The sequence below is a fragment of the Terrapene carolina genome, unplaced genomic scaffold (genome assembly GCF_002925995.2).
Source record: "Terrapene carolina triunguis isolate 2854851 unplaced genomic scaffold, T_m_triunguis-2.0 Scaffold68, whole genome shotgun sequence".
Lineage (NCBI taxonomy): Eukaryota > Metazoa > Chordata > Testudines > Emydidae > Terrapene > Terrapene triunguis.
The window spans coordinates 8,867,097-8,891,158 of record NW_020664419.1 but is presented as its reverse complement, the minus strand read 5'-3'; the positions used below and the strand labels follow the sequence as shown (position 1 = coordinate 8,891,158).

General features: G+C 44.1%; 1 protein-coding gene across 7 annotated transcripts in view; it reads right to left on the bottom strand.

Annotated features, from left to right (window-relative positions):
• CELF2 (CUGBP Elav-like family member 2) overlaps window positions 1-24,062 on the bottom strand; it is a 430,978-nt gene that overhangs the window by 75,460 nt on the left and 331,456 nt on the right. For all 7 annotated transcript variants that reach the window (XM_026648627.1, XM_026648625.1, XM_026648629.1 and 4 more), the window contains one exon: window positions 4,254-4,302. In XM_026648627.1, coding sequence (XP_026504412.1) covers window positions 4,254-4,302 — 49 coding nt within the window. The remainder of the gene's footprint in view (window positions 1-4,253; window positions 4,303-24,062) is intronic.

Here is a 24,062-nt window from a genome sequence, read left to right as displayed (position 1 = left end):
TTGGACCCAATCCTGAAGCTCTGTCTGCCTGGGTGGAGCCCTTGAGGAGTCCCATTGAAGTCGCTGCATTGCAGTAGAAAGGCATTAGTGTCTGATTTTTACACTTCACTCAGTTTGCTTGGACAGTGAAAATTGACTAATCTTTTTTCACTTCTCTGTTCCCAGTCCATCATTTCAGTTATGGATTCTCATAGGTTAAAACCAAGGGGCTGTGTTTGGGATCACAGCACTACAGGAGAATGTTTAAACAATTAAATAATGAAAAAATGCTATTAAGGTTTGCTAAACTTCTCTCTTTCTTCCCAGAAGCTAAAATTCTATCGTGAAAATACATGGCAGTGTCCCCTTAAGTGACTGAAGCTATCATATTTAAATACATCTTGAACACTATTTCCTTCTCAGAATAAGTTGTCCTTTCCTTTAAGCCAATCAAGTAACGGTTAATTATTTAAGTACAAATGTTTTTTCCCCCCTCGAGGGAAGGAAAAAAGATTTTTTATCCTTATTTGTAAGCTGGCGAAAAACCCTAGTGTAAAATCTGTCAAAGTCACACCTGGATCTGGAACTGCCTGAATTAATTAACAACTTTTCTACGTGTTAGTGGTGACATATGGCATTTAATTACTGCTTCCAAATCTGCAAGTTTCTCCACTTAGGATTTCAAAACCATTTCTTCACCCTTTCAGTGAATCAGAAAGGAAGTCCAGGATAATGCAATGGAGAATTTTTCTTGGTTTTCCCGAAGTCTTGGCATTTTATAAAAACGGGCATATGCTGTCCTCGGGATATCTGTCCTGAGGTCCATCATTAATGAGAGAAGACAGTATGTACAGATGTACAGGAGGACAGACTAGAAGATATAATGGTCTCTTCTGGCCTCAAACTCTATGCATTTATGAGCACCGTATACTGCATATTTCATCTTTTCGAAGGAAGAACTTTTAGGGAGGGTAAGTTTATCAGCTAATTATTTTAAGTATCCTCCAGTGAAAGAAATTCATTAGCACTAAGGATGCTGCTCCATTTGATCTAGCTGCAGAAGGCCCTGGGTACCATGAAACAGATTATATTTTGCTGCATCTGAAGGCCAGTGTACTGTCATGCTCTGCAGAGGCCCACCTTCACCCTTCATACAGAGGGATGGAGAGCAAGTCTGGAGGCTGCTACCCATATTCACCAGCCATTCCACCCTGCATAGGGGGACACAAAGTCTGAGAATGCCCTTGTAGACGTGGCAAGGTGCTGCTCCACTGCTATTCCATAACCAGGCATGTGTGGGAGATGTCTGTACCACATCACTCCTATAGAGGTCCGTGACTCAAGCTTGGCATCTGGAGGTTGATATGAGGATAAGTCAGCAGAGGATTGGCTCCTAAGTGACACATAAAGCACAAGGGGGTCATGGTTCAGGGCCACTTCATGCAAGTGCCCACAAGTCTGGTCGCTCATCCAAACCCTCTTGCATCTGGAAGTCTCATAAGAAGCATGTATGAGATTTACTGTGCTTTCTGCTTCCAATTGGGGCAGAAATTCCCTTCCAATAATATTTTGGCACTGCAAGTCCAGCCCTGGAATTCAGAAGCGAGCAATTTTTTTTGTTTTTGTTTAAAAAGACACTAAACGGAACATTGCAAAACCTTCACACAAATTTTGGTTTTGAGTCCAGAACTGGGCAAACTGTTGTCAAACCAGATCATCCAGCTTAATAGGATTTTCAACATTGTCACTCAGCAAATACTGAGTCTTAGAAATCCTGTAAAATTACCAAGGGAACTTCAAACTCATATCAAGCTTCATCGGGTCTCATCAGCCCTACAGAGAGGTTGGTAAACTCAAGAGAACTGCAGTCTGAGCTTGCTATAGTTCTCTTATGTCTATCTATGAACTACTTGGAACTTTTGGTCAACAGGAGTCTTCAAGCTCTTTGAACTTTTAGAAGCTCTAGTCACCAATAAAACCTAGTGGGACCATTCAGTTCTGATGCATCGCTTCCCATGGTGAGAGAACAAAGGGTTTCAAGAACTCCCCACAAATGCTCAAACACTACCCCATCACAAAGACCAACCCACCTTGGTTAGCTCTATCTCTTCCCCAGACCTCTCTCTCCTCCTCCGGAGCCCTTTTCACCCTGCGTGCCCTGCTGATGGCATACTGTTTCCTTCCAGTGTGCCATTGGCACAGACACATGCCCTTCTTCAGCTGCTGGCACAGTGGCAGCCAGAAAACAGATACCAGCTGTTCCTCTGCATTGCACCACTCTGCTCCCCCTAGCTACCAAACCTCTAGCTCACCTCCCACGCCCTGGCTCTGATCCCACTTCCTGTATCTCTAAGGTGCTACGCTACATTCATCACCATAGCAGTAGCTTTCCTCTCCAACGTCAAACAGCAAAGAGTTCTCAACATTCTAAATGTGCATATGAAAATTAGACATCGTTTGCTTTTCTTCAGAAGATTAATCTAAAGGAGGCCATTCCACCTGCTTACTTTCCTTTGGTCAGTTGGGAATTCTGTGCCTTCTCCCAAAATCTGGAAAACTTTTGGAGGGGAAAAAAAAGTAACTTAGCTGTATTTAGTGCTGGTGAAAGGTTCTGGAGAATGCCTTGGAGAGCAAGGCACTTACGCATGGTACCGGTTCAGGCATTGCAAAATTCCCTACAGTGTTTCGCCAATGTGCTTGAGTCTTGTTCTGGGAGGACACGGTCTAGGGATGAGGGGGTAGTTCATTTTTGGTCAATTTTCTATTGCACTTCTATTCTGTCCATGAGATTTTAGAGTGAAATTTACCCTATGTAGAAGGGCCCATATAAGGCTTACATTGGACTTAATTAGTTCATAGGGTTTTATGCAGTACCCTTGCAGAGGAGAAAAAAAATCGGCCATTGAAAGCATGATAAATACTTGGGGTGGAAACCTGGTCCCCGTGAAGTCAGTGACAAAACTCCCAGTGACTTCAATGGGGCTAGGATTTCACCCAGTCTGCATACTCAGATTACTTGGCCTTTCTGCTGAGCATCCAAACAAGGGTGACGACTTCGTGCTGGCGGTGAGTGCTTTTTTGGTTGATGTTATGTGAGCACCTCTCCAATAGAAGAGCAAGTTTCCCCATTTCCATTACCATAGGGGCCAGCCCAGTTCCACGGTGCACCTGGCCAGTTTTTAAAGCCGGCCGCAACGTGGAAAGGGGCACAGTACAAAGTTTTAAGTTCCTTCTAAACTTGAGTCTGTGGAGAAGGCTAAAAATGGGATGCAGTACAATTAGCAAAACCTTGCGGAGAGATTTCGAGCCCAATCATCATTTACATTTGCAGATATGTAGATCTCTAAGTGCATGGCTTCTGCCCTGATTACTAATTAATGAGGTGCAGAGATGCCTGTTGGAAGACACCGGCTCTAATTATGTCAGCCTTATGGGGAAAAGAAGCTCTTGCAGTCTAAGAAGGAAGGTGATTTCTTTAACATATATTTTAGTAAATTATAGGAATGAATCAAGGGGGAAAAGATGTATAGATTTTTTTTTTTAAACAAAAACACACACAGGCAGCCCTACCATCAGATTGTCTAATGCCTGGGATATGCAGATCTGATGTATTTTATAGATTTAGCACACTGTAGATTTTGCATATCATATATATTCCTTAAGTCAATAAGCTATATTTTGAATAGATATTATTGTCATAATATTTATTTGAGAGAGGTCTAGAGTACCCTACCTAAAACAAAAGTCAATATGGGTCTCATAATTAAGAGCAAAACATCCAGTTTGATTCTAAATTGATCCTAGAGTCAGAGAAGCATCCTTATTCAGGAAGGGTGTTTAGACACATGCTTAACTTGAAGAATATCCCTAAGTCCAATTCAGACAGTGCTTAAATACTTTCCTGAATATGGGAATTTCTCTTTCCACTCCCATATTATTTTAATCTCAGACTGTTATCAGCATCAGGTGTTACTGATTGCTAAGAAACTCCACAACTACTGTCAGCAGAATGCCAACAAAAGACAAACACAACAAAGCCATGACACAGAGAATGTATAAGGAAGAGAGGAAAGAACACTTCCTCCTTTCTTTAAACTGAAGATAAACGGGAGTTCAAAACAGGTCAACATTTTTCCAGACCTCTCCGCTATAGGGATACTTCCTTAAAGGGTTTTCACTATTTTAAGAGAAAAGCATAAGCTATACCTTGCATTTGTTTTTTCAAATGAAAAGACACACACACACATTAAGTAGGAAATAGGATAATCACTTACCATTGGACTTTTCACTATCTGCGGGTTTCATCTGAATAGGATGATGCATCTAAAAATATAAATAAAAAGACAGTAAAGCAGGTTAGACAGTCACAAAGTCAAGCATTTTACTTTTATTGGCACTGCTGACTTTAGTTGCTCAGGGGGCTAAAACGATACACGATCAATATTAAACAAGCTGGCAAGTCAGAAAGATATAAATTTCAAATGATACCTTAATATTGGCTTTTAAATGAAAGTAAAATGTTAAAAGAGTATTTTATAACCAGCTAGTTTAAACCTCCACAATTTATTGGGCCCATAGGACTCATATAAACTTTAATTTGTTGTATTTAGTTTCAGAAGACCTCTCAAGTTACAGCCCTGGCTGGTTTATGGCATCCGTGATTTCTGTTTTACCAGCTTATAACTTTTCTTTTCTTGAGTTTGTTAACAACTAGCAGAACAGAGACAAAATTCTAAAGTAATCTAAGAACTGCCAGGCAGCAACTGAAACCTACACGTCTTGATTTGTTTGGTTTAACAAACGAACTTTGGTTCGTGATTAAGGAGTGTGTGACAACAACTCATCCAGTACCAAAGGGGAAAAGATCTGTGATTCCCATAGCTGTTGCTTGCTTAGTAACTGGCCTTCTCTTCAAAACACTTTAATCACTCATTCACCAAGCTGCCCTTAGGATGTGGCTACAATCCTGGTCTCATCAAAACTCCTAATGCACTTTTCTTTTTCAACCTGTTTCTAAACAATAAGCAAACTCCCCTGTGTAGCCTTATACAGCAATTAACGCACTGTGTTGTACCCAAGGGCAATCTACAATCTCCCATTTGGAATGGCAGACTTAGCCTTTCAGAATGGGGCGCTGCCCCAGGTCACTCCCCTGCAGCTACAAGACTTTTGATCTGAAAACACATTACAAACCAGAGCCTTTTCTTTTTGTTTTTTACACCTTCCCCCAAATCTCCACCATGCACTCTTTCTTAGCACAGTGCAAGCACATGACAGCTGTTCAGAGGATCTCTCTGATGAGCTTGCAGAGCAATTTCAGTGTACAAATTCCCATTGCACCTCAGTGGTCATTTCTTATTGCTGCTCTCAAGCCTTAAGCACTGATCCTGAAAATTGTTCTGTGGGGAAAGACACCTGAGGTTGCCTAGAGATCTACTGACTTTAGTGGGGCTCTGCACATGTGCTGGGACCTTAAAATGCAGAGCTCATTGCAGGATTGGGGCCATAGACCTTTCTCCAATAATTCCTCCACATTTCACACAGGCATGTTGAATGGTCAGTACTATTATTGCACTCCATGAACGCAACAGGGTTTGTGCTGCCTGAAACCGTCAAATGCTATTCCCGCTTTATTTAAAAAAGATGCCAAATATGGAATTGGAAAAAAAAATCAACAATTAAGCAGAAGATGGGAACCACACAATCATGTCAAATGTGTTTATAGCCAGAGAGGAAGAGAAAATGAATAGCATGTGTGGTTTTTGGTAGTGGTATTTAGTTTTCGATGCTGTACTTGCTGGATTCCTTGGCAACTAGAGAACATTCCTGTGAATCTTCCATAGAATCTACTCAAAGTTCAGAATGTCCCACAAATCAATACACTCCTTGCACTGCTTGCAAAACCTCTTCTGTTTCATTCCCTACAGTGTCCTAAGGAACAAGCAGAGCCATATGGTGCACGTAGTCACTGGGATGTGTAAAATACTTTATTTTAACAATCCCGTTTTCTTTGATCCATTTATTTCCCAACCGGACTCTAACAGCCCAGTGCCTGTCTGCCATCTGTAGGGAGCCAGGGTGGCTGCCCTCCGAACCGGAGGTAAAAGGGCCTTTCTCTCAGCCGGAGTGGGCGGGGCCAGCCCAAGCTAGCTCCACCCCCCGGAAGGGGAGGGGTGGAACAGGAAGTATAAAGGGCGGGGCCCTTAGCTCAGTCAGGGCAGCACCAAGGAGGGAGGCAGACGCAGACCGCGGGCTGCTCCCTTCAGATCCTGCTGCCGCGCCAGGGGAGGCCCTGGACCAAGGGAAACCGCACCGGGAGGACGGACTGGGGCTGCCAGGACTGCCCGCTGCCGAGTACCCAGGGGAACTGGAGGAGCCGGAGTGGGAGCTGGAGCTGCCAGCAGCCAAGGACTGGGGAGAGCTGGAGGAGCCTGAGCCTGAGGGGGAGCTGGAGCTGCCAAGAGCGGACTACCCCGACGCACTGACGGGATCAGAGGGATCCGGACGAGCGATCGGGTAGGAAGTAGCCCAGGGACAAAGCTGCACAGTGGTGAGTCTGTATCACGGAAGGACCCCGCTGATCCAGTGGCGGGACCCTCGTCCTGCCACCGTCAGGGCCCTGGGCTGGAACGCAGTGGTGTAAGGTGGGCCTGCGTTCCCCTACCCGGCCGAGCCACGCCGGGACCTTTGCCGGCGCTCCCCTGCCTGAGGGGCGCGCTACTGACCATTACCGGCGCTCCCCTGCCTGAGGGGCGCGCTACTGACCTTTGCCGGCGCTCCCCTGCCTGAGGGGCGCGCTACTGACCTTTGCCGGCGCTCCCCTGCCTGAGGGGCGCGCTGCTGACCATTACCGGCGCTCCCCTGCCTGAGGGGCGCGCTACTGACCATTACCGGCGCCCCCCTGCCTGAGGGGCGCGCTACTGACCTTTGCCGGCGCTCCCCTGCCTGAGGGGCGCGCTACTGACCTTTGCCGGCGCTCCCCTGCCTGAGGGGCGCGCTACTGACCTTTGCCGGTGCTCCCCTGCCTGAGGGGCGCGCTACAGACTCTGGCTGGCAGCCTTTCCGCTGCTAATTCCCCACTGGCGGAGGCGTAACCCCGGCCAGCCCGTGACGACGTAGCTCCCCACCGCCCCCTAGCGGGTAGGCGGACCGACACCGATCACACCATCTTTCTGATTTTCATCTACTATCTAGGGAAGGGGAATGTCTGTTATGCTTTGTTTCCTTTACCTGATGTTTAATTGTTATCTTGACATCAGCAATATTAAGGGAGATTTAGGTTAGATATTAGGAAAAACTTTCTAACTACAAGGATAGTGAAGCCCTGGAACAGGTTACCTGGGGAGGTTGTGGAAACCCCTTGGAAGTTTTTAAGAACAAGTTTGACAAACATCTGTCAGGGATGGTCAAAGTATACTTAATCCTGCCTCAACGTGGGGTGGGTCGAGGTGAAAGAGGTGGACTAGAGGACCTTGTGAGGCCCTTTTCATTCCTACGTTTCTATGTGCACTGCAGGGGAATTTAAGTTCATGGGAATGTGGGAAAGTGCATCGCCTCCATCAAGGGAAAAATCAAACAAGAAAAAAGTGGCATAACTCGCTAAAATGAGCCCATTATCTGCATTGCCTCTTTGCTAAGCATTTGAAAGATGAAGTCATCAATGAGCGAAAGGAATTGTTTAGGGTGATGCAAGAGGGTGTAACTAGGAGCAATGAGCAAAGGAAAATTTAGGCTGACTGTTCCAGATATATTGTTTGACATTAAGGTCTGTAATGTAGAACAGTCTCCTGAGGGAAGTGCTGGAATTAGCACTGCTTGGGTTATGTCAGATCGACAAAGCCCTGGAAATCATGCAGTCATGAAAAACCAACCCAACCCACCTATTACACTAGATGGGGAATCAAACTATCTTCCTGTCTTTATACAGCACTTAACACTACAGCATCTAAGCAGATAGATTTAGACCAGAGCTGGTTCTATCTGTAATTTCTACAAGTTGATGGTTCTAAAGTGAAGCATTTTTTTAGTTCCATCCTAGAGAGGTTAGACATAGAGGTCAATTGTGGATCAAGCTCATAAGGAAAGTGTTCTTTGTAGCGGTTACCATCAAAAAGCCATAATCGTTTGGCACTTTATCACCCAAAGTACTGTTTTTTCAGGGAGCCCAGAACTATGAGTGGCCTTCTTACCCCTCTGCCTTAGCAACAGAGAGACTTGCTGGAGCTAAACTAAGGGTTTGTCTTCACTATCGGGGTAAGCCGACCCAAGTTACGCTACTACAGCTACGTGAATAACGTGCCTGGAGTCGACGTAGCTTAGGTCGACTTACCGTGGTGTCTTCGTTGCGTTGTGTCGACGGGAGATGCTCTGTGGTCGACTTATATTATTCTTCTCAGAGAGGTGGAGTACCAGGGTCGACCGGAGAGCACTCTGCCGTCGATTTAGCGGGTCTTCACTAGACCCGCTAAATTGACACCCACTGCATCAATTGCAGCCGGTAGTGAAGACAAGCGGTGAGTGACCGCTCCCTGTCACCCCAGTCTGTTAGCCAACCATACAATTTCCTCTAAAGCTCTGCCAGCTTTTACTATGCCTTGCAGATAACACTTGATGCAACCTAGTTCCCCAACATCCTGGAAATGGGTTCTTCACCAATAGCCAGCCCGTTACTAGACACTCTCAGAAATTACCAAGTCTGCGGTCTCCAGAGCGAGAGTTATGCACACCAGCCTGCTAGCTGAGCTGAGGAGTCACACTTTTGTATTAATACACTGAGAAGAACTTATAGTAAAACCAAGCATAAGTTTATGAATAAAGCACAGAGATACTAAACAAAGAGAACAGAAACAGATATGGTTACAAATAAAACAAAATATATAAGTTCTAGTCTGGTAGAAGTAGGTTAACTCTAGCAAATTAATCTTCTCTGAAGCAGCCTTTTCCCTAAAACCTTTTCTGTAGAGCTTGCTGGTATTCGGTCTGGAGAAGAACTCTGTGTGGCTCAAAAGCTTGTCTCTTTTACCAACAGAAGCTTGTCCAATAAAAGATAGTACCTCACCCACCTTGTAACTTTCATCATGGCATAATTACCACTGATTTGCTATTAGGCCACTAGTTTGTCCTTTTTGCAAAAATAATTAACAGTGCTATTCATGACTCAGTTGTGACTGTGGTTCGCACCTAACTGCAAAATTTCTCAATCAAAACTGTGGGCTCGATTCTCTCCTCACCAAGCTGTAAATCAGGAGTAACTCCATTGTACTCAATAAAGTTACATTAGGGCCAACTAGCATGAGATCAGAATCAGGCCCCGTGAGAATAACCTGCAGAATATCCGCAGTAAGGAGGGTACAAAACACAAAAACAGGGCATCTGGAAAAAAAAGGGTGGTAAAAAACATTATCCTGTTAGTTTCCTTACATGAGCGAGCTCATGTTGAAGCTTGTTTAACCCTGGCCATCACCAATTGATAAGTTAGCAACCTTTAACACTAGATTCAATAAAACATGCCATTTATAACCTGAAATGGGTTTTACAGAGTCACTGGTTCGCATCTCATTATTAAACTCATTGCTGACCTCTAGAGACAGCTGCCGTGACAATACATATTATAAGCTCTCTACCCATAAAATATTTAAAAGTGTGTGAGTGTGGAGGGGGGAGATTGAATCTGGAAGAGGTGTGCAGTGAATAAGAAAATTAAAGGGGGCAGAGACGAGGGCTAAATAGGTACTTTCCGTTCCCTCTACAATGAGCAAAAGGGAAAATAATCGGAGCATTTTATATCTTGCTTGTATAACTGTAGGCTATAAAGTAATAAAATAGCTGCGCTTTCCCAGGTCCTCCAAAAGATTACAGATGATATAAACCTGTTTCAAATTAGATGCCACCCACTAGAATCATGTCATCTACTGAAATGAAGGATTTCATGTCTTATCAGAAAGCAGTTATTGTAGATATACATCAGAAAGCCATACACTTATGTATCTCCAGGTGAGTGATTTCTCAATATGTCATGCTTTCATAACTAAAAACAGTGGAGACGTTTTTCTGTGGCTTGAAGGAAGCATTGCTTATAAAAGTGCAGTATTTATGAGAATGATTTTGCAGTTAATAAATAGGGAAGAAATAAAGTAATGCAGGTAAAAAAATTTGCACATCAACGACACCCTGAATGCAGCTCAGACTCCATGGTAAAGGAAACAACTGGTATTTTCTATCAGCAAAGTTGACTGTAGAACAACCTCCCAAGAGATCTGGTAGAAGCCCCATGTCTCGAGCTTTTTGAAACCAGACTGGAGAATATACTGTAATAGAGAACTAGCCTGCATCGTCAAGGTTTTCTGTAGCTCCACTGATGTGCATGATGCTGTACAGACAACAACAATACCTAGCTCTTATGTAGTGCTTTACAGAGGAAGTAAGCATCATTATCCCTATTTTTCAGATGAGGAAACTGAGGCACGGAGAGGTGAAGTGACTTGCCCAAGGTCTGCCAGCAGCAGAGCCAGAAATAGAACCCACGTATCCTGAGTCCCCGTTCTGTATGCTACCCACTAAACCACACAAGGTCGCAGTGCAAGGTAGCGTAAAAACTAGGACCCCAATCTGACAAACGGATTCTAATGTGGGTCCACACGGGAATTGGACCAACTGCTTGCAAGATGAACAGGAGTACTTGTGGCACCTTAGAGACTAACAAATTTATTAGAGCATAAGCTTTCGTGGGCTACAACCCACTTCTTCGGATGCATATAGAGGGAAACATATATTGAGGAGATATATATACACACATACAGAGAGCATGAACAGGTGGGAGTTGTCTTACCAACTCTGAGAGGCCAATTAAGTAAGAGAAAAAAAAAAACAAAACTTTTGAAGTGATAATCAAGATAGCCAAGTACAGACAGTTTGATAAGAAGCAAGTGTGAGAATCCCACTTAAGTCGATAGGAATTTTACTGTTGGCTTTTCTGGGAGCAAGAGCAGACCCCAAGTCCTGGCCTATAAGTTAAAGATGACTAATTAGGTGTTTTTCATTGTTTTTTCTGAGCGGGTACAACTATATATAAATACAACTGTGCTGGAAAAACACTCTCAGAGGTACAGATCCTGTCTCGCTTTCAAGCCTCAAAGTCATCTTTTCAACAGTAATAACTCTACCTATTTACATTCTTGTCAAAACCATGTGACATCTGTAAGGGGGAAAAATAAGCAAAGTAAGAGTCTATTTCTGGCAAAAATTTTGCAAGGAAATTAGATTAACCTGGGTGGAATTCTATCTGGGAATTTGGAGTCTGTCGTGGTGATTAAGTCATCATTTCTGTCAGACTACTCTAATCGGCTGTCAAATACCATTCCACAGCCCCATCTGTAACTTGGCTTCCTAGTTATTCCGTGTATGTTACCTTCTGTATACAAAACAAATACCAAACAAGGAGGTGTGCACAGTTTAGCATTTAGAAGAGTCATTAGCTGTGATTATTATTGTGTGTTTTCACATCGCACAACAACATAAGCTTACAGCTTGTTTTATTTATTCAAAGAATATTAAAAAACAGGTGTAGTCAAACATGGAGTGCTAAAGGTGAATCGGAGAGAATTCTCAGCAGACATTGGTATGCATTCAGTATCTGCCACGCTAGCAGCAGTTGCTTAACCCTTTCTTCAATATTAGCACAGTTAGGGTGGGATATTATAAAATCACTGGGGATTTGGACACCCAATTCCCATTAACTTTGATGGGGATTGTGTATCCAAACCTTTAAAGCAGCCTAGTCCCTTAATCTCAGCCTTAATGTCGACATATTCTACTGTCCCAGTGCCTTATAAATCCACCTGTCCTGCGGAACGGAGGTTTTTTGAATGTGTGTGTTTGTTTTAAAGAGGAGCCCAGTATCAGTCAATGGCATTCACCCTGAAAGCATGATTGTCCCTTCAGTGCTGGAAAAAGGGCTGCTGGGCCTGATTTTCGGAGGTGTGGAACTCCCTCAGTGGAATTTTTGTGAATTTCCATGCTTGATGATGGGGATCACCCACTTTCCAACTTGTCCTTATTGTTTCTGATGCAGAAGAAAACCACAAACCAAGCAGTCCCGTGTTTTCCATGTTGATCATCCTTTGGCTTCAACCAGTTCAACACTTTGGTCGCTCACTGGCCCCCTACAATTCTGGGTGAAGGGAGGAGTTTCCTTCAGAGTTCAGCACAGTGTGACTCCAAGCAAGGGGCTTAGAAGAGCTCAGCTTGCTGAGAGTGACCCTCTATCTCTGTGGCTCTTAATATTGCTCACTCTCCAGCCCTTAATCCTTCCAAAATCCCCAACCCATCAATACCACTCATTTCTCTGGAGCTCTTAATCCCATTCTTCCCATTTCATGGTCTCTACTGTTACCTCTTCTCCTCTTGGCTCATCTGTCCCCCCTTCCCCACTGCTGTTTGTGTTTTACTATGCCCTCTCTTGGCTCACCTCTCACATCTCCTTCTTCTGCAGATCACCTCTCAAGAAAATATGATGCAGATCTTTGGACGATTACGCCAAATGTTCTGGAGAAGCTTCAGAGAACTCCCCTAGTTTACCAGAGTCACTATGTAAGCGGTTTCAGGGATGAAGAGGAGTTCAGATACCTTCACACACCCTGTGTTAACCAAGTCTGCCTATAAGGGAGACTTCCTGGGGAGGAGGGAAATAAAGGGACCATGGAAGAAGCAGGGGTAGTAGAGATTTGGCAATATGCTGCCAATATTGTAGCTATGACTCAAGAGCAACAGGCTCTACCGAGATGTACCTTCAGGGAAAGGTATAGGTTAGTTACCATGCATCTGAAGAAGTGAGATTTATATAATGAATTTGTAAGCTGTAGAATATTCTCTATATTAACTGCGGTAACCAACAATGACTAAAAAAGGTCTGTTTCAAAGCCCACTGAAGTCAGTGGAAAGACTCATATTGGCTTCCCCTGATTAGAGAAGCATCGTTTAGCGGTTGGAGGAAGGACTCAAGGTTCCCAGCACTGGCTTGTTTAGGTAAGTCGCTTTTTCCTCACTTTACCCATCTGTAAAAGGAGTCTAATATGTTGCTATCACACTGGTGTGTTGTCAGGCTCAATCAATTAATATGTGTAATATGTTCATAAGAAATATCTTCCATTCACAAGTCCATAAACCAGGTTCTTTGTTCTGTAGCTATACAACACCCAGCACAAAGGTCCCCAGGTCCATGACTGGGGCTCCTAGATGTTAGTACCATACGAATAAATAAAAGCATTAATATATCCATATATGTGAATAGGGTTGGTGCACAACAAATATAGTCCCTGTCACAATGCATATCATCATTATGTTCTATTAAGAACATATGGAACAAGCCAAGAGCTCATTTCAACTAAGTTGTTTCTTTTATACGAGAACACTGACACTGCTGAAATTCAATGACTTTTGGAGGTTTTCCAAGTCAGTCATCTGTAACACACTATATTCCATTTTTTAAAATTCAATTAACTTGAGCGACTTAAAATAATGCTGCGCTTTAAAATAAATGCATATCAAATTGAGATATATATTGAATGGTAAACACCATATGTCTCCCCAAATGATAGCTTGCATTTCTTTTGGTAAATATTCCTGACATCTTATTAAGCGTCTTGTAATCTACCTTGGATAAAGATACTACATCCATGAGCACTGGTTTAAAGCTAACCTGCTAAATTAACAATTATTTTACTCAGCCGACCCCTGATGTAAAGGAGTAGTGTGGTCAAACCATCTGCAGACCTGAACTGAAATTCGTATTCTAATGATCCCTTCCACAGTTTACCTCCCGCATCCTGCAGGTCTGCCAGCCACATTTATGAATTAGCATTTAACACTTTGTCTTCTTTTAAAATTATAACCTCACGCCCCCCACCCCCAGTCTGGTGGTTTTAGAAATGGCAACTTCATTTCATAATGTACGCTCCCGTTCATTGGATCCCCTCACTCCTTTCCACCCACCCATGTTGCTGTGACTTTGGGACATATGCAAGTCAGATAGAAGTACCTCCCCTTCCTTAACTTTGCTCTGACATTTTCCCTTCATAATCATCTGCAAACAAAAATGATTAACTATCTTTTCTTCAGACAAATGAGCCTTTACAAAACCCATTCAATCCTAAAAATAATATCAAGTTGGATTCTACATCTTGTTTGGAATAATGCCTTGGGGCTACTTTGTATTATCCAGGCTTAAAAAACAAACCCATTGAAACATCTGAGCAAAACACCAGATATTGTTTTAACAGTGATATTTATTCATCTCGTCTGTGGCAGCAATAACTTTTGTTGACATTTTGCCAATTGAAGTTTGCACTCCAATATTTTTTTCCTTCGTCACACTACTACGGCACCATCCATCCAAAGATCACAGAGCGCTTCACTAATCATCGACTGAGCCCCATAGTTCGAGGTATGGTATATAATCATCCATACTTCTGAAGAAAATGAAAATGAAGCACAATGAGGTGATGGCCAAGGTAATACAGTGAGTCATTGCCAAAGCATGAATTAGAACCCACGGCACCATTGCTCTGCCTATCTATGGTACTTATACAGCCCCTATCACCTTAGTATATAAATCCTTCACCATCTTTAATATATTAGTATTTAATGTCTGAGGTAGGGTAGTGCAATTATCCCCATTTTACACATGGGGACTTGAGACACAGAGAGACTTATATGTCTACACTGCACTGTAAGCCCAGGTCTGACCTGGGCTTGTGGACTTGGTGTTAGCAAGCCCGTGCTTGGGTGTCCACACTGCATGGTAAATCGGGATTTATAATTGCTTGGCCTGTGTCTCACAGCCATGCTAATGCACCCAGACCTTCTGACTCAGGTCTGTGGCTTGATCTGCATCTACTGTGCAGAATGAGAAGGTTTGGACCCGAGTCACAGTAGGACTTGGACTCTGATCAACCCCACCCAGCAGTGTCCTAGGACCTGGGTGCTTGCTGACCCAAGTCTGAATGATTTGTGTGTGGACAGAAGGGCACTTGGGCTTAGTAAGCAGTGTAGCTCTACCCTCAGTGACTTGCCCAAGATCATACAGGTAACCAGTGGCAGAGCAGGGATGTGAACCCAGGTCTCTCAAATCTCAGAATCAGTGGGTCATCATTACTACAATAACTATCACCACAAGGGCACCAGACCTCCTTACTGCCATTGGGTAAAGTTTTCAAAGGTGCTTAAGTGACTTAGAATCCCAAGTCCCATTTCCAAAAGTGACTTAAGCACTTAGGAGCCTAAGTCTTATTGCATGCCACTCAGGTGCTTTGAAACTATACCCTGTCACTCTCTCCTCATGGCTATTATCTGTACCCATTTGTGGATTTATTTCATTTTCTCCTCACTAGCTAGTTCGCATCCCTTTACCATAAAGAATACTAGCACCACGTGAGGAGAAGTGTCTCACAGGAAAAATACTGAACTTCACTAGAATCCAGAGACAAACAACTAAAATGACTACAGGGTTGCGGTATGCAGTTGTGTGCATGCGCACTGCAATCTCCTTATGTGCCACTTTCAGATGTGTACACAACTGCCTGTTTTGCATGAGGAAAAGCACAACTCCCGAGTAAAACCAGGAAACTTAGGCCATAACACCACCCCCTAATTTTTTATTCTCAAGTTCTGACCAGCCTTTCAGGCTTTGGCATGCATTCCAAATCAACGGCAAGGCTGCTGTTTTCAATGAAGTCATTTTTGAATCATCTGAGTGCAAAAGGACCATGTTCTTGGATGGAAAACAGGGCTGGAGCAAAGCAATACAGGGGCCCCAGGCGTGCCATAATATAGGCCCCCCCCCCGCGTGTCTGCTCCTATAGCCCCCCAGAACAGCAGCAGAATGGAGTCCCTACGTCCTCCCCAGGAGTGGCAGTACTTATTCCAGCAGCAAGGCATATACACTTGAGTGAGTGGGACAAATCTGCTTGAAATAAAATTATTCTACTTAACTGCCAGGGGGCAAATTTGTCACATACACATGGGAGAAAGAAGAAGGGCAACATGCAGCGCTAGCTATGGATAGTCTTAACTCAGGAAGTTCCTTTGAGAGGAAATGTAGCCAAACTCCAAACCTGCAGACAGTGGAACTTTCTGTGCCTGCGTCCTGTAGATAACTAACTTCTTGGTTTGCAAATAACGCATGGGGGGCGGGGGAAGTAGATGAACAATAAGGGGTCACAAGAGGGGCGGATATATGTAGCTTGCTAACTATGTATGGTAATGATAGCAAATTTTGGCCAAATATGGAGCAATAGATTATCATAGTCAACTGCATACAATGCTTTGGTGTAAGTGTTTTCGGGGTTCTTGCTGACTTATGAGCTTGAACCCAATTGCAATTGAAATAAACGGATCGCCCCTCCCGGGGCTCCTTGCTTGATTAGTTGTGTCCGTCTCTCCTTATTCCTCAGCTGGAACGGACAGAAATTTCTACGACATGCTGCTCTCTTCTCCTTGCACATGCAGAGTCCTCTGCTGGATAGGTGTTGCTGGGGGGCCCCCCATAGCAGTGGCTCTTGGCGCTGACACCCCACTGAGATTAACAGGGCAGTTCTCCCTTCTCAGAGCTATCATTTCTGGCTCTCTGTGGACTCAGGAAGAGGACCCCCTACACTGGTTACACTGGGGGTCACGTTTTCAACATTTTCTTTGCAATCATGCTGGCTAAAACCTTATTTTCCCCTTGCTCCTTAAAGGAAAGCTGAGATTCCAGCCTTATCAGGTGACTGCAGGAGTTGAGGCACTATGCACTGTCTTACAGTGCCTAGGCTTTAATCTGGTCCTGTAAAACCTCTCTTTCTTATGCTCTGAGTCCACAAAAACAGCTACATTTAATTTTACCAGTTTACCAAAGAGAATTCACTGTCAGGCTAGGAATAACATGAGAATTTTTTGGCCCAAATAAAAGCTTTTTAGGAATCCCCCTCCCACCCCTCAGAAAATAGTGTCTTCTCTAATGAAAGCTCCTGCTCAGCTAGGACTTAGAACATTCTTACTGTGACACAAAGATGTCTATCAAGTAGGAGCTTCATTTGACCATATCACTTTGTTTTGCACTTTTCTGCGTTAGCACCTTTGTAACCGGCATATGGGGAAATCATGATGCGATTACTGAAGTGCGATATATCCCATACCTCAAGCTGCATCACTGCAAAGATCAAACTAACACTTTAAAATGAACGACAGGTGGCAAAAATGTGGAAGGCAGCAACATTTTAGTAGGGCAAGAAAGTCTACCTCTGGGCTCCCTATTTTTCAGTGACAACACCCCAGATCCAGTTGTCTTCTCCTTCATTTGTGATTTCTCTAAGTCTCGGGGACACAGCCATCTCCAATCACTCCTTCTGTTTTGCGCTATGAGGTTTCTGATAGACGTTTGTTCATCTTCCCAGCAAACCTTCTGCCTGATTTGCTGTGCAGAATGAAAGGTCACCTTGGACCACTGGCTCACTTAGTCTTCTGTCAGAATGTGAAGTCTCTTATTTGACTCAAAACTGAAATTCTAGCTTGTTTTTATAATATTATATATCTTTTAAAACATTCCTATTGCAAGTACTTAATACTTGCATTACAATATAACAGCAAGAACATCTTATATTTAAAGAATATGATCACGATAAGCCTAAAATAGGCAAAACTATAATGTCCATTGAAATGCTTCCTTTCAAATTAGGAAGGAAGGGATGAAGGTTCATAGAAAGTTTTAGTGGTCTTGATGTGGACCTTCTGCACTTTTCACTTAGAAAAGGCGAGGAAGAGCTTTGAACCAGGAAGGCATTTCTTTATTCACAATTCCCGTTTCTCCAGTGCAAATCAGTCAACCTTTCTCCTCATTACCAACTGAATACTAAGTCTCCTCCAGATTTCTTAGAAAGTGTTACATGGGCCCCCAAACTACCTTGGAATGTGTAAGTTTATAAAACAATTTCAAGGACTAGCCACAGTATTTAGCCGAAAGGGGTTTTGAATGAATGACATGCCCGGGTTCCAAGTCTCCAGACTGGGGTATATTGAAAAACTCAGCTAGGAGTCATGACTAATAGCTCCCACATTCGTGCAAATATCGGTTTATCAAGATGTCAGCTGAGACTTTCTGATCAGCAGGGCTGGGCTATCAACAGCACCTTTCCTCTCAAAGTGTTTTACAAAGTAGGGACTCTGCTATTGACTTTACATGGAAGTTGTTCAGGTACTAGGGTGATGCTTGGTAGTATAACACTGATAATCAATTGATTAATAGATAGACAGACAGGAGCTGATTAGCCAGATTTGTACTGTTAAACCGTTTTCATTAACCAATAATGTGTATTGTATTTGAAAATCTGACTAATAGAGGGCGAACATCAACTCCCCAGCAAGGAACTGCAGGTATTTTATTTATGGATTTATCTGTCACCACTGAAGTTACCAAAGTTTCCCTACAATTTTCTCTTATCCTTGCCCAGGATTAAAACAGAATGGGGCCAAATCCTCAGATGGTGTAGATGGGCACAGCTCCATTGAAGCCAATGGCATTATGTCAGTTTATACCAACTGAGGATCTGATCCTTAGATTCTATTTAACACCCCACCATATCCGAATGAGCTTAAGTTTGACTAATTCTCTTTAACTTCAAATACTGTGTCAAAATGAAAGTCATCAATGTTAGTACAATACTCTACAATGGGCAAAACATTTTGATATTCTATGAGGACAGGAATGTTACTGCATTCTTAAATGACACACATATACCAGAACACACCTGTAAGATTACATACAATCCACTGTGTAGGTATATAAAGTTACAAACAGCAGCAGCAAAAATGTGTACATTGAGTAGTGAAGTAACCTCATAACCTTCTGTTGTGTAAACCCATTCTCCTACTTCTTTGATGTCTCTCTATCATATCTAATGCACTTTATCTGATCTTACTTTGTGGCAGGGAATGTTCATTTTACATGTCTTTAACATAGGGTTGCCAGGTGACTGGTTTTCGACCAGAATGCCCGGTCGAAAAGGGACCCTCGTGGCTCTGGTCAGCATTGCTGATCGGGTCGTTAAGAGTCCGGTTGGCGGTGAACTGGAGCTAAGGCTGGCTCCCTGCCTGCCATGGCACTGCACAGCTCCCGGAAGCAGTGGCATGACCCTGCTCCAGCTCCTACACATAGGGGTAGCCTGGGGCCCCCGTACATTGCCCCTGCACCAAGCGTCGGTTCCGCGGCGCCCATTGGCCGGGAACCACGGCCAATGGGAGCAGTGGGGGCAACGCCTGTGTTCGGGGAAGCACGCAGAGCCCCCTGGCTGCGCCTCTGCATAGGAGCCGGAAGGGGGACATGCCATTGTTTCCAAGAGCTGCTTGAGGTAAGCGCCACATGGAGCCTGCACCCCCCACTCCCGTGCCCCAACCCCCTGCCCCAGCCCTGATCCCGCTCCTGCCCTCCGAACCCCTCGGTCCCAGGGGCTTTGATCCTGACTATGCTCCACATATGATATTCCCAAAGACTGAGCCCTCTGATTTGCCTGAAAAATGTGTTCTGACTTTTTCTTATATACCACACATAACATATAGTATACGCAAATACGTGTTTCCTTACTTATTCCTTATACAGGAAAACTCCCTTATATTTCACTAGAATCTTTCCCTGAGCAAAGACTACAGGGTTCCCTCTCTGTATTGTGTTTTATGGGGCAGATCCTCAGCTACAGCCAAAGAGCACAGGTCAAAGGATGCTTTGCAAAGGTGGCTTAAAGTTTAACTGGGCTAGGGAGGATATCCCCAGTATAAGCTTGATCTCTGGTGGCATAAAACCAACATCAGGGCTCGGACATTGTTCACCCTCCCTGCAGCCAGGTGTCACATTACTGGCTATGCACGGTCTTGAACCTGCAACTGCTTTGTGCGGGCTGTTTCCCCTGCACAAGGTTAAAGCAGCATCAGGGACACTGCAACTTATATCAGGCCGCCAGAGGTAGAATGAAAACACAGCCGAAGACTGTCGTGGTCCACAGCCATGACCCGCTTTTATCTAGCCACTCACTCTTTTGTTTGCCATACTGTCAGCAGGGAGGATGAGTGGCAAAAGAGCCTCTTTGTCAGCTCTACGCTACCAGTGCATCCCCCTTTACATTGGGGTAATCCTCCTTGGGTCAATAACATTTAGGGACAGATTACACCAGTAGTACTATGCAAAGGGGCCATGCCACATGAGCTGGCGTTATAGCTTCATATCTGCAGCATGCATGGCAAACCCTACCAAAAGAAACCAGAATCATGTAATGGAGGAATTATTAATATAAACCAAGCATTTCAATACATGGCCAATTTACAGTAGTTCTTAAATACCATCTTTTTTTCCCTCCAACCATATTTATTTTTGCATATATGGCGAGTGAGGATCGTGCGTTCAAACCACCAGACCCATTTATTACCACACGAAGTGGAGATGGGAAAAATCTATTCAGTCATCTAGACTGTCCTCAAGCTAATGCAGGATTATTCCCTAGAGTATGATTTCTAACATTTTCCCAACCCAGGTACCTCTAAGGGCTTTCGTCTCATTTCCTTTGGAAGACTGAACAGATCCCATTTTCCCCCGATAGTCACTCTAAATTTTCCTTCATGTAGTTTTATCCATATTTTATAATTTTATCCTCCCCTCTATGCATGATCAAAAACAATTCCTGTCCCTCTCTCTTGCCCTTACAGAAATCAACACACCATCTACACCTAGGCTGTTACGGATGCTGGGGTTGCTGTCCCCCATAACAGCATTTTACCACTTTGTTTTTAACACAGTCTTTCACGTAAACACACCATACAATATTCCAGCACATTTTACTCTGAGGTATTGTCATGATTTGGTCACAAAATAATGTTAGTTGCTGTCTAGTGGATACCCACTCGAGCGATGGTCTAGAACACAAACACAAGCTACTTTCAGTCATTAAGATCATTGACACTTGAATGAAAATATAAAAGGCATCGCATACCTTGAAATTCTACATGAAGCTGTAATCCCATTGAGGGATTCTAGTAACAGTGAGAACCACTAGAGTGTTTTGTTTATGTCCACAAGTGGAATTACTACCTTCATTTATCTACATTTTGGAGGTATTTTTTTTAAAATCATGATTAAAAACATCTCTCTTCTCCTGCTTAATGTCTTATCTTCCCCCCAATCTCCTATATCTCAGGTTCTGTAGTCCTGAATCAATAATAAGGATGTACACATGCTTTTAAAAGATCATTACAGACTCTCAAGTATTATTCCTTTCCTTGAAAAGCTTCTTTTTGCCCTATAAGAGTATTTTCCACCCAGTGAAACAGGCACCTATTTTTGCTGTAACTGGTGAGGGCTGGAGGGGGGGTGTCCGGTGTGTGTACGACAGAGGTAGATCTGCTTGTAAGATTCTCTGGCAGATTGTAAATTCTACTCGCAAATTGTTCTCTCAGAAGAAAAGTTGCTTCCCCCGCCCACCATGATTAGAGATGGTACATCTCGGAGATACAGTGGAGCAAGAGCTGGGATTGATTGCAGGCTGGTTTAATGCCACTCCTAATGACAACTTGTGAAGATTAGGAAGTTGTCAGAATCCGATATCAGCAAAGGCATGGGATTGCTTTGTGAAGTCAGTTTGAATTAATTAATGGGTAGCTTCCCTTTGATATCACTTTGATATTTGGCTGCAGCTAGATAAAAATCAACCCCAAAGGAAACTTCATTGTGTTTATCATTGCTTGGGACTCTGTTTAGCCAACTGTTTTCTATATCCAGTGGTTGCCTTTTTAATTGTCCTGGCATTGTGCACAAGAAACAGGCTTTTATTAATAAATGGAGTTGAGGTGACATGCTTTTCCATGACTGCTCCTCTCCACTACTGAAAATACTTACAGCATGTATCCTGGGAGCAAAGTCATTAAGAGATTCCAGCAGCGCTACACGTGAAATGATGTACAGCTCCAGAATAAAACAAACGCCAGACTCAGCATTCAAATATATCCTCGTATTTCTTTCCCAGATGAAAAGCATGTAAATCCTTTAATGTTACTGCTTTTTATTGATAGAAAGTATGTAGTGATAATGAGACGCGCACATTGACAACATAGCATATTGGGCTGGATCCGCAGCGTGTGCAAAATGGAGTTGTTTACAACAGAGCTACACTGGTTTATGTCTACTGAAGATTTAGACCCATCACCAAAACACTGAACTAAGCAATATTCAGTTATGTCCCCTAGTTGTTCTGAAACCTCAGATCTCCAGAAGTACATCTAGCTATATCCTCGGCTATGTTTTTGGGATGGGCACCCACAACACAGCCTTCTTATAGATGGCAGGCCAACTCTGACATTTCTTTCAGATTTTTCTTTATCTGAAGGTTTTGGATGTCTACAGAGACCATCCCATAAACAGGGTTGTACTGCAGACAGACCCTTTCATCCAGAAAAATCATAAAAAGGGCTTTATAGACGGCATATGACATATAAGGATTACTTGACCGCCACTGAGGTATAGCAGGGTCGCCAAACTCCAGGTGGAATGTGGCAGTCATTCAGCACTAGCAACATTACACAAAGGTTTTTAGCAGTGGAAGTGAAAATTAAATTCTCCTACTGAATTTGGAGAGGGACTATTTAAGTAGGCATGCCATAATTACCCAAATTGTAATTTAAAGCAGGCGCTCGGATTAACACTCTTGCTTTTTTCAGAATGTGCTATCTTTAAAGTGGGACCTTTGATGACTACTAAGTGGGCATGAGCTAGCTTTTACTTCTTAGCCAGTGTATGGCATCTTCAAACAGCACCGTGCTCCCTAGCAGCCTGCTGTAGCACTGGTTCATTACTGGTTCAGATAGGAGAGTGCCAGCTACTGAATCACTAACACTACTAACAGGCAGCACCCTGGATTGCCCCTGGAGGTCTCCCTCACAAGTAATAATCGGACCGTATTTTATGAGATCTGATGAGTGTACAGGGCACAGTGTCACAGCCAACGAACATATAGGACAGGGGTGGGCAAACTTTTTGGCCCAAGGGCCACATCTGGGTATGGAAATTGTATGGCGGGCCATGAATGCTCATGAAACTGGGGGTTGGGGTGTGGGAGGGGGTGCAGGCTCTGGGGTGGGGCCAGAAATTAGGAGTTCAGGGTGTGGGAAGGGGCTCCGGACTGGGGCAGGGGATTGGGGTGCAGGGGGAGGGGGGTGAGGGCTCCAGATGGGGTTGTGGGCTCTGGGGTGGGACTGGGAATGAGGGATTGGGGGTGCAGGAGGGTGCTCTGGGCTGGGACCAAGGGGCTCAGAGGGCAGGAGGGGGATCAGGGCTAGGGCAGAGGGTTGGGGTGCAGGAGGGGGTCAGGGGTGCAGGCTCCTGGCGGCGCTTACCTCAAGCAGCTCCCCAAAGCAGCAGCATGTCCCTCCTCAGCTCCTATGCATAGGGGCAGCCAGGGAGCTCCGCATGCTGCCCCATCCACAGGTGCTGTCCCTGCAGTTCCTATTGGCCGCAGTTCCTGGCCAATGGGAGCTGCAGCGGCGGCGCTAGGGGCACGGGCAGTGTGTGGAGCCCCTGGCTGCCCCTACACATAGGAGCCGGAGGAAGGACATACCGCTGCTTCCGTGAGCTGCGCGGAGCCACGGCATGGAGCAGGGCAAGTCCCGGACCCCGCTCCCCAGCAGGAGCTTGAGGGCCGGATTAAAACATCTGAAGGGCTGAATGTGGCCCCCAGGCCGGAGTTTGCCCACCCCGATATAGGAGATGGACATAATATAGGGGAACCCTTTGAAATAAGGCAAATTGTCTGGCAGACCTGGTCACAATGACAAAAGTGTGTTGCACATAGAATATAAAACCGCATTTGCAGTCTGGGGTTGTGGCTGTGACCACTAGGCCATGCTTCCCAACCAGACCCCGAGTGGGGACCATTACAGGGCCTAACAGACACTGCTACCAAAGTTCTCCGATCAGCCGTACAGGGACGCAAGCATGCCTACAGTGGAGCACCTATAGGGACACTACTCGAAGAAGAATGAGGTTTTCTACTTTTTTTTTTAAACCAACACTTTCA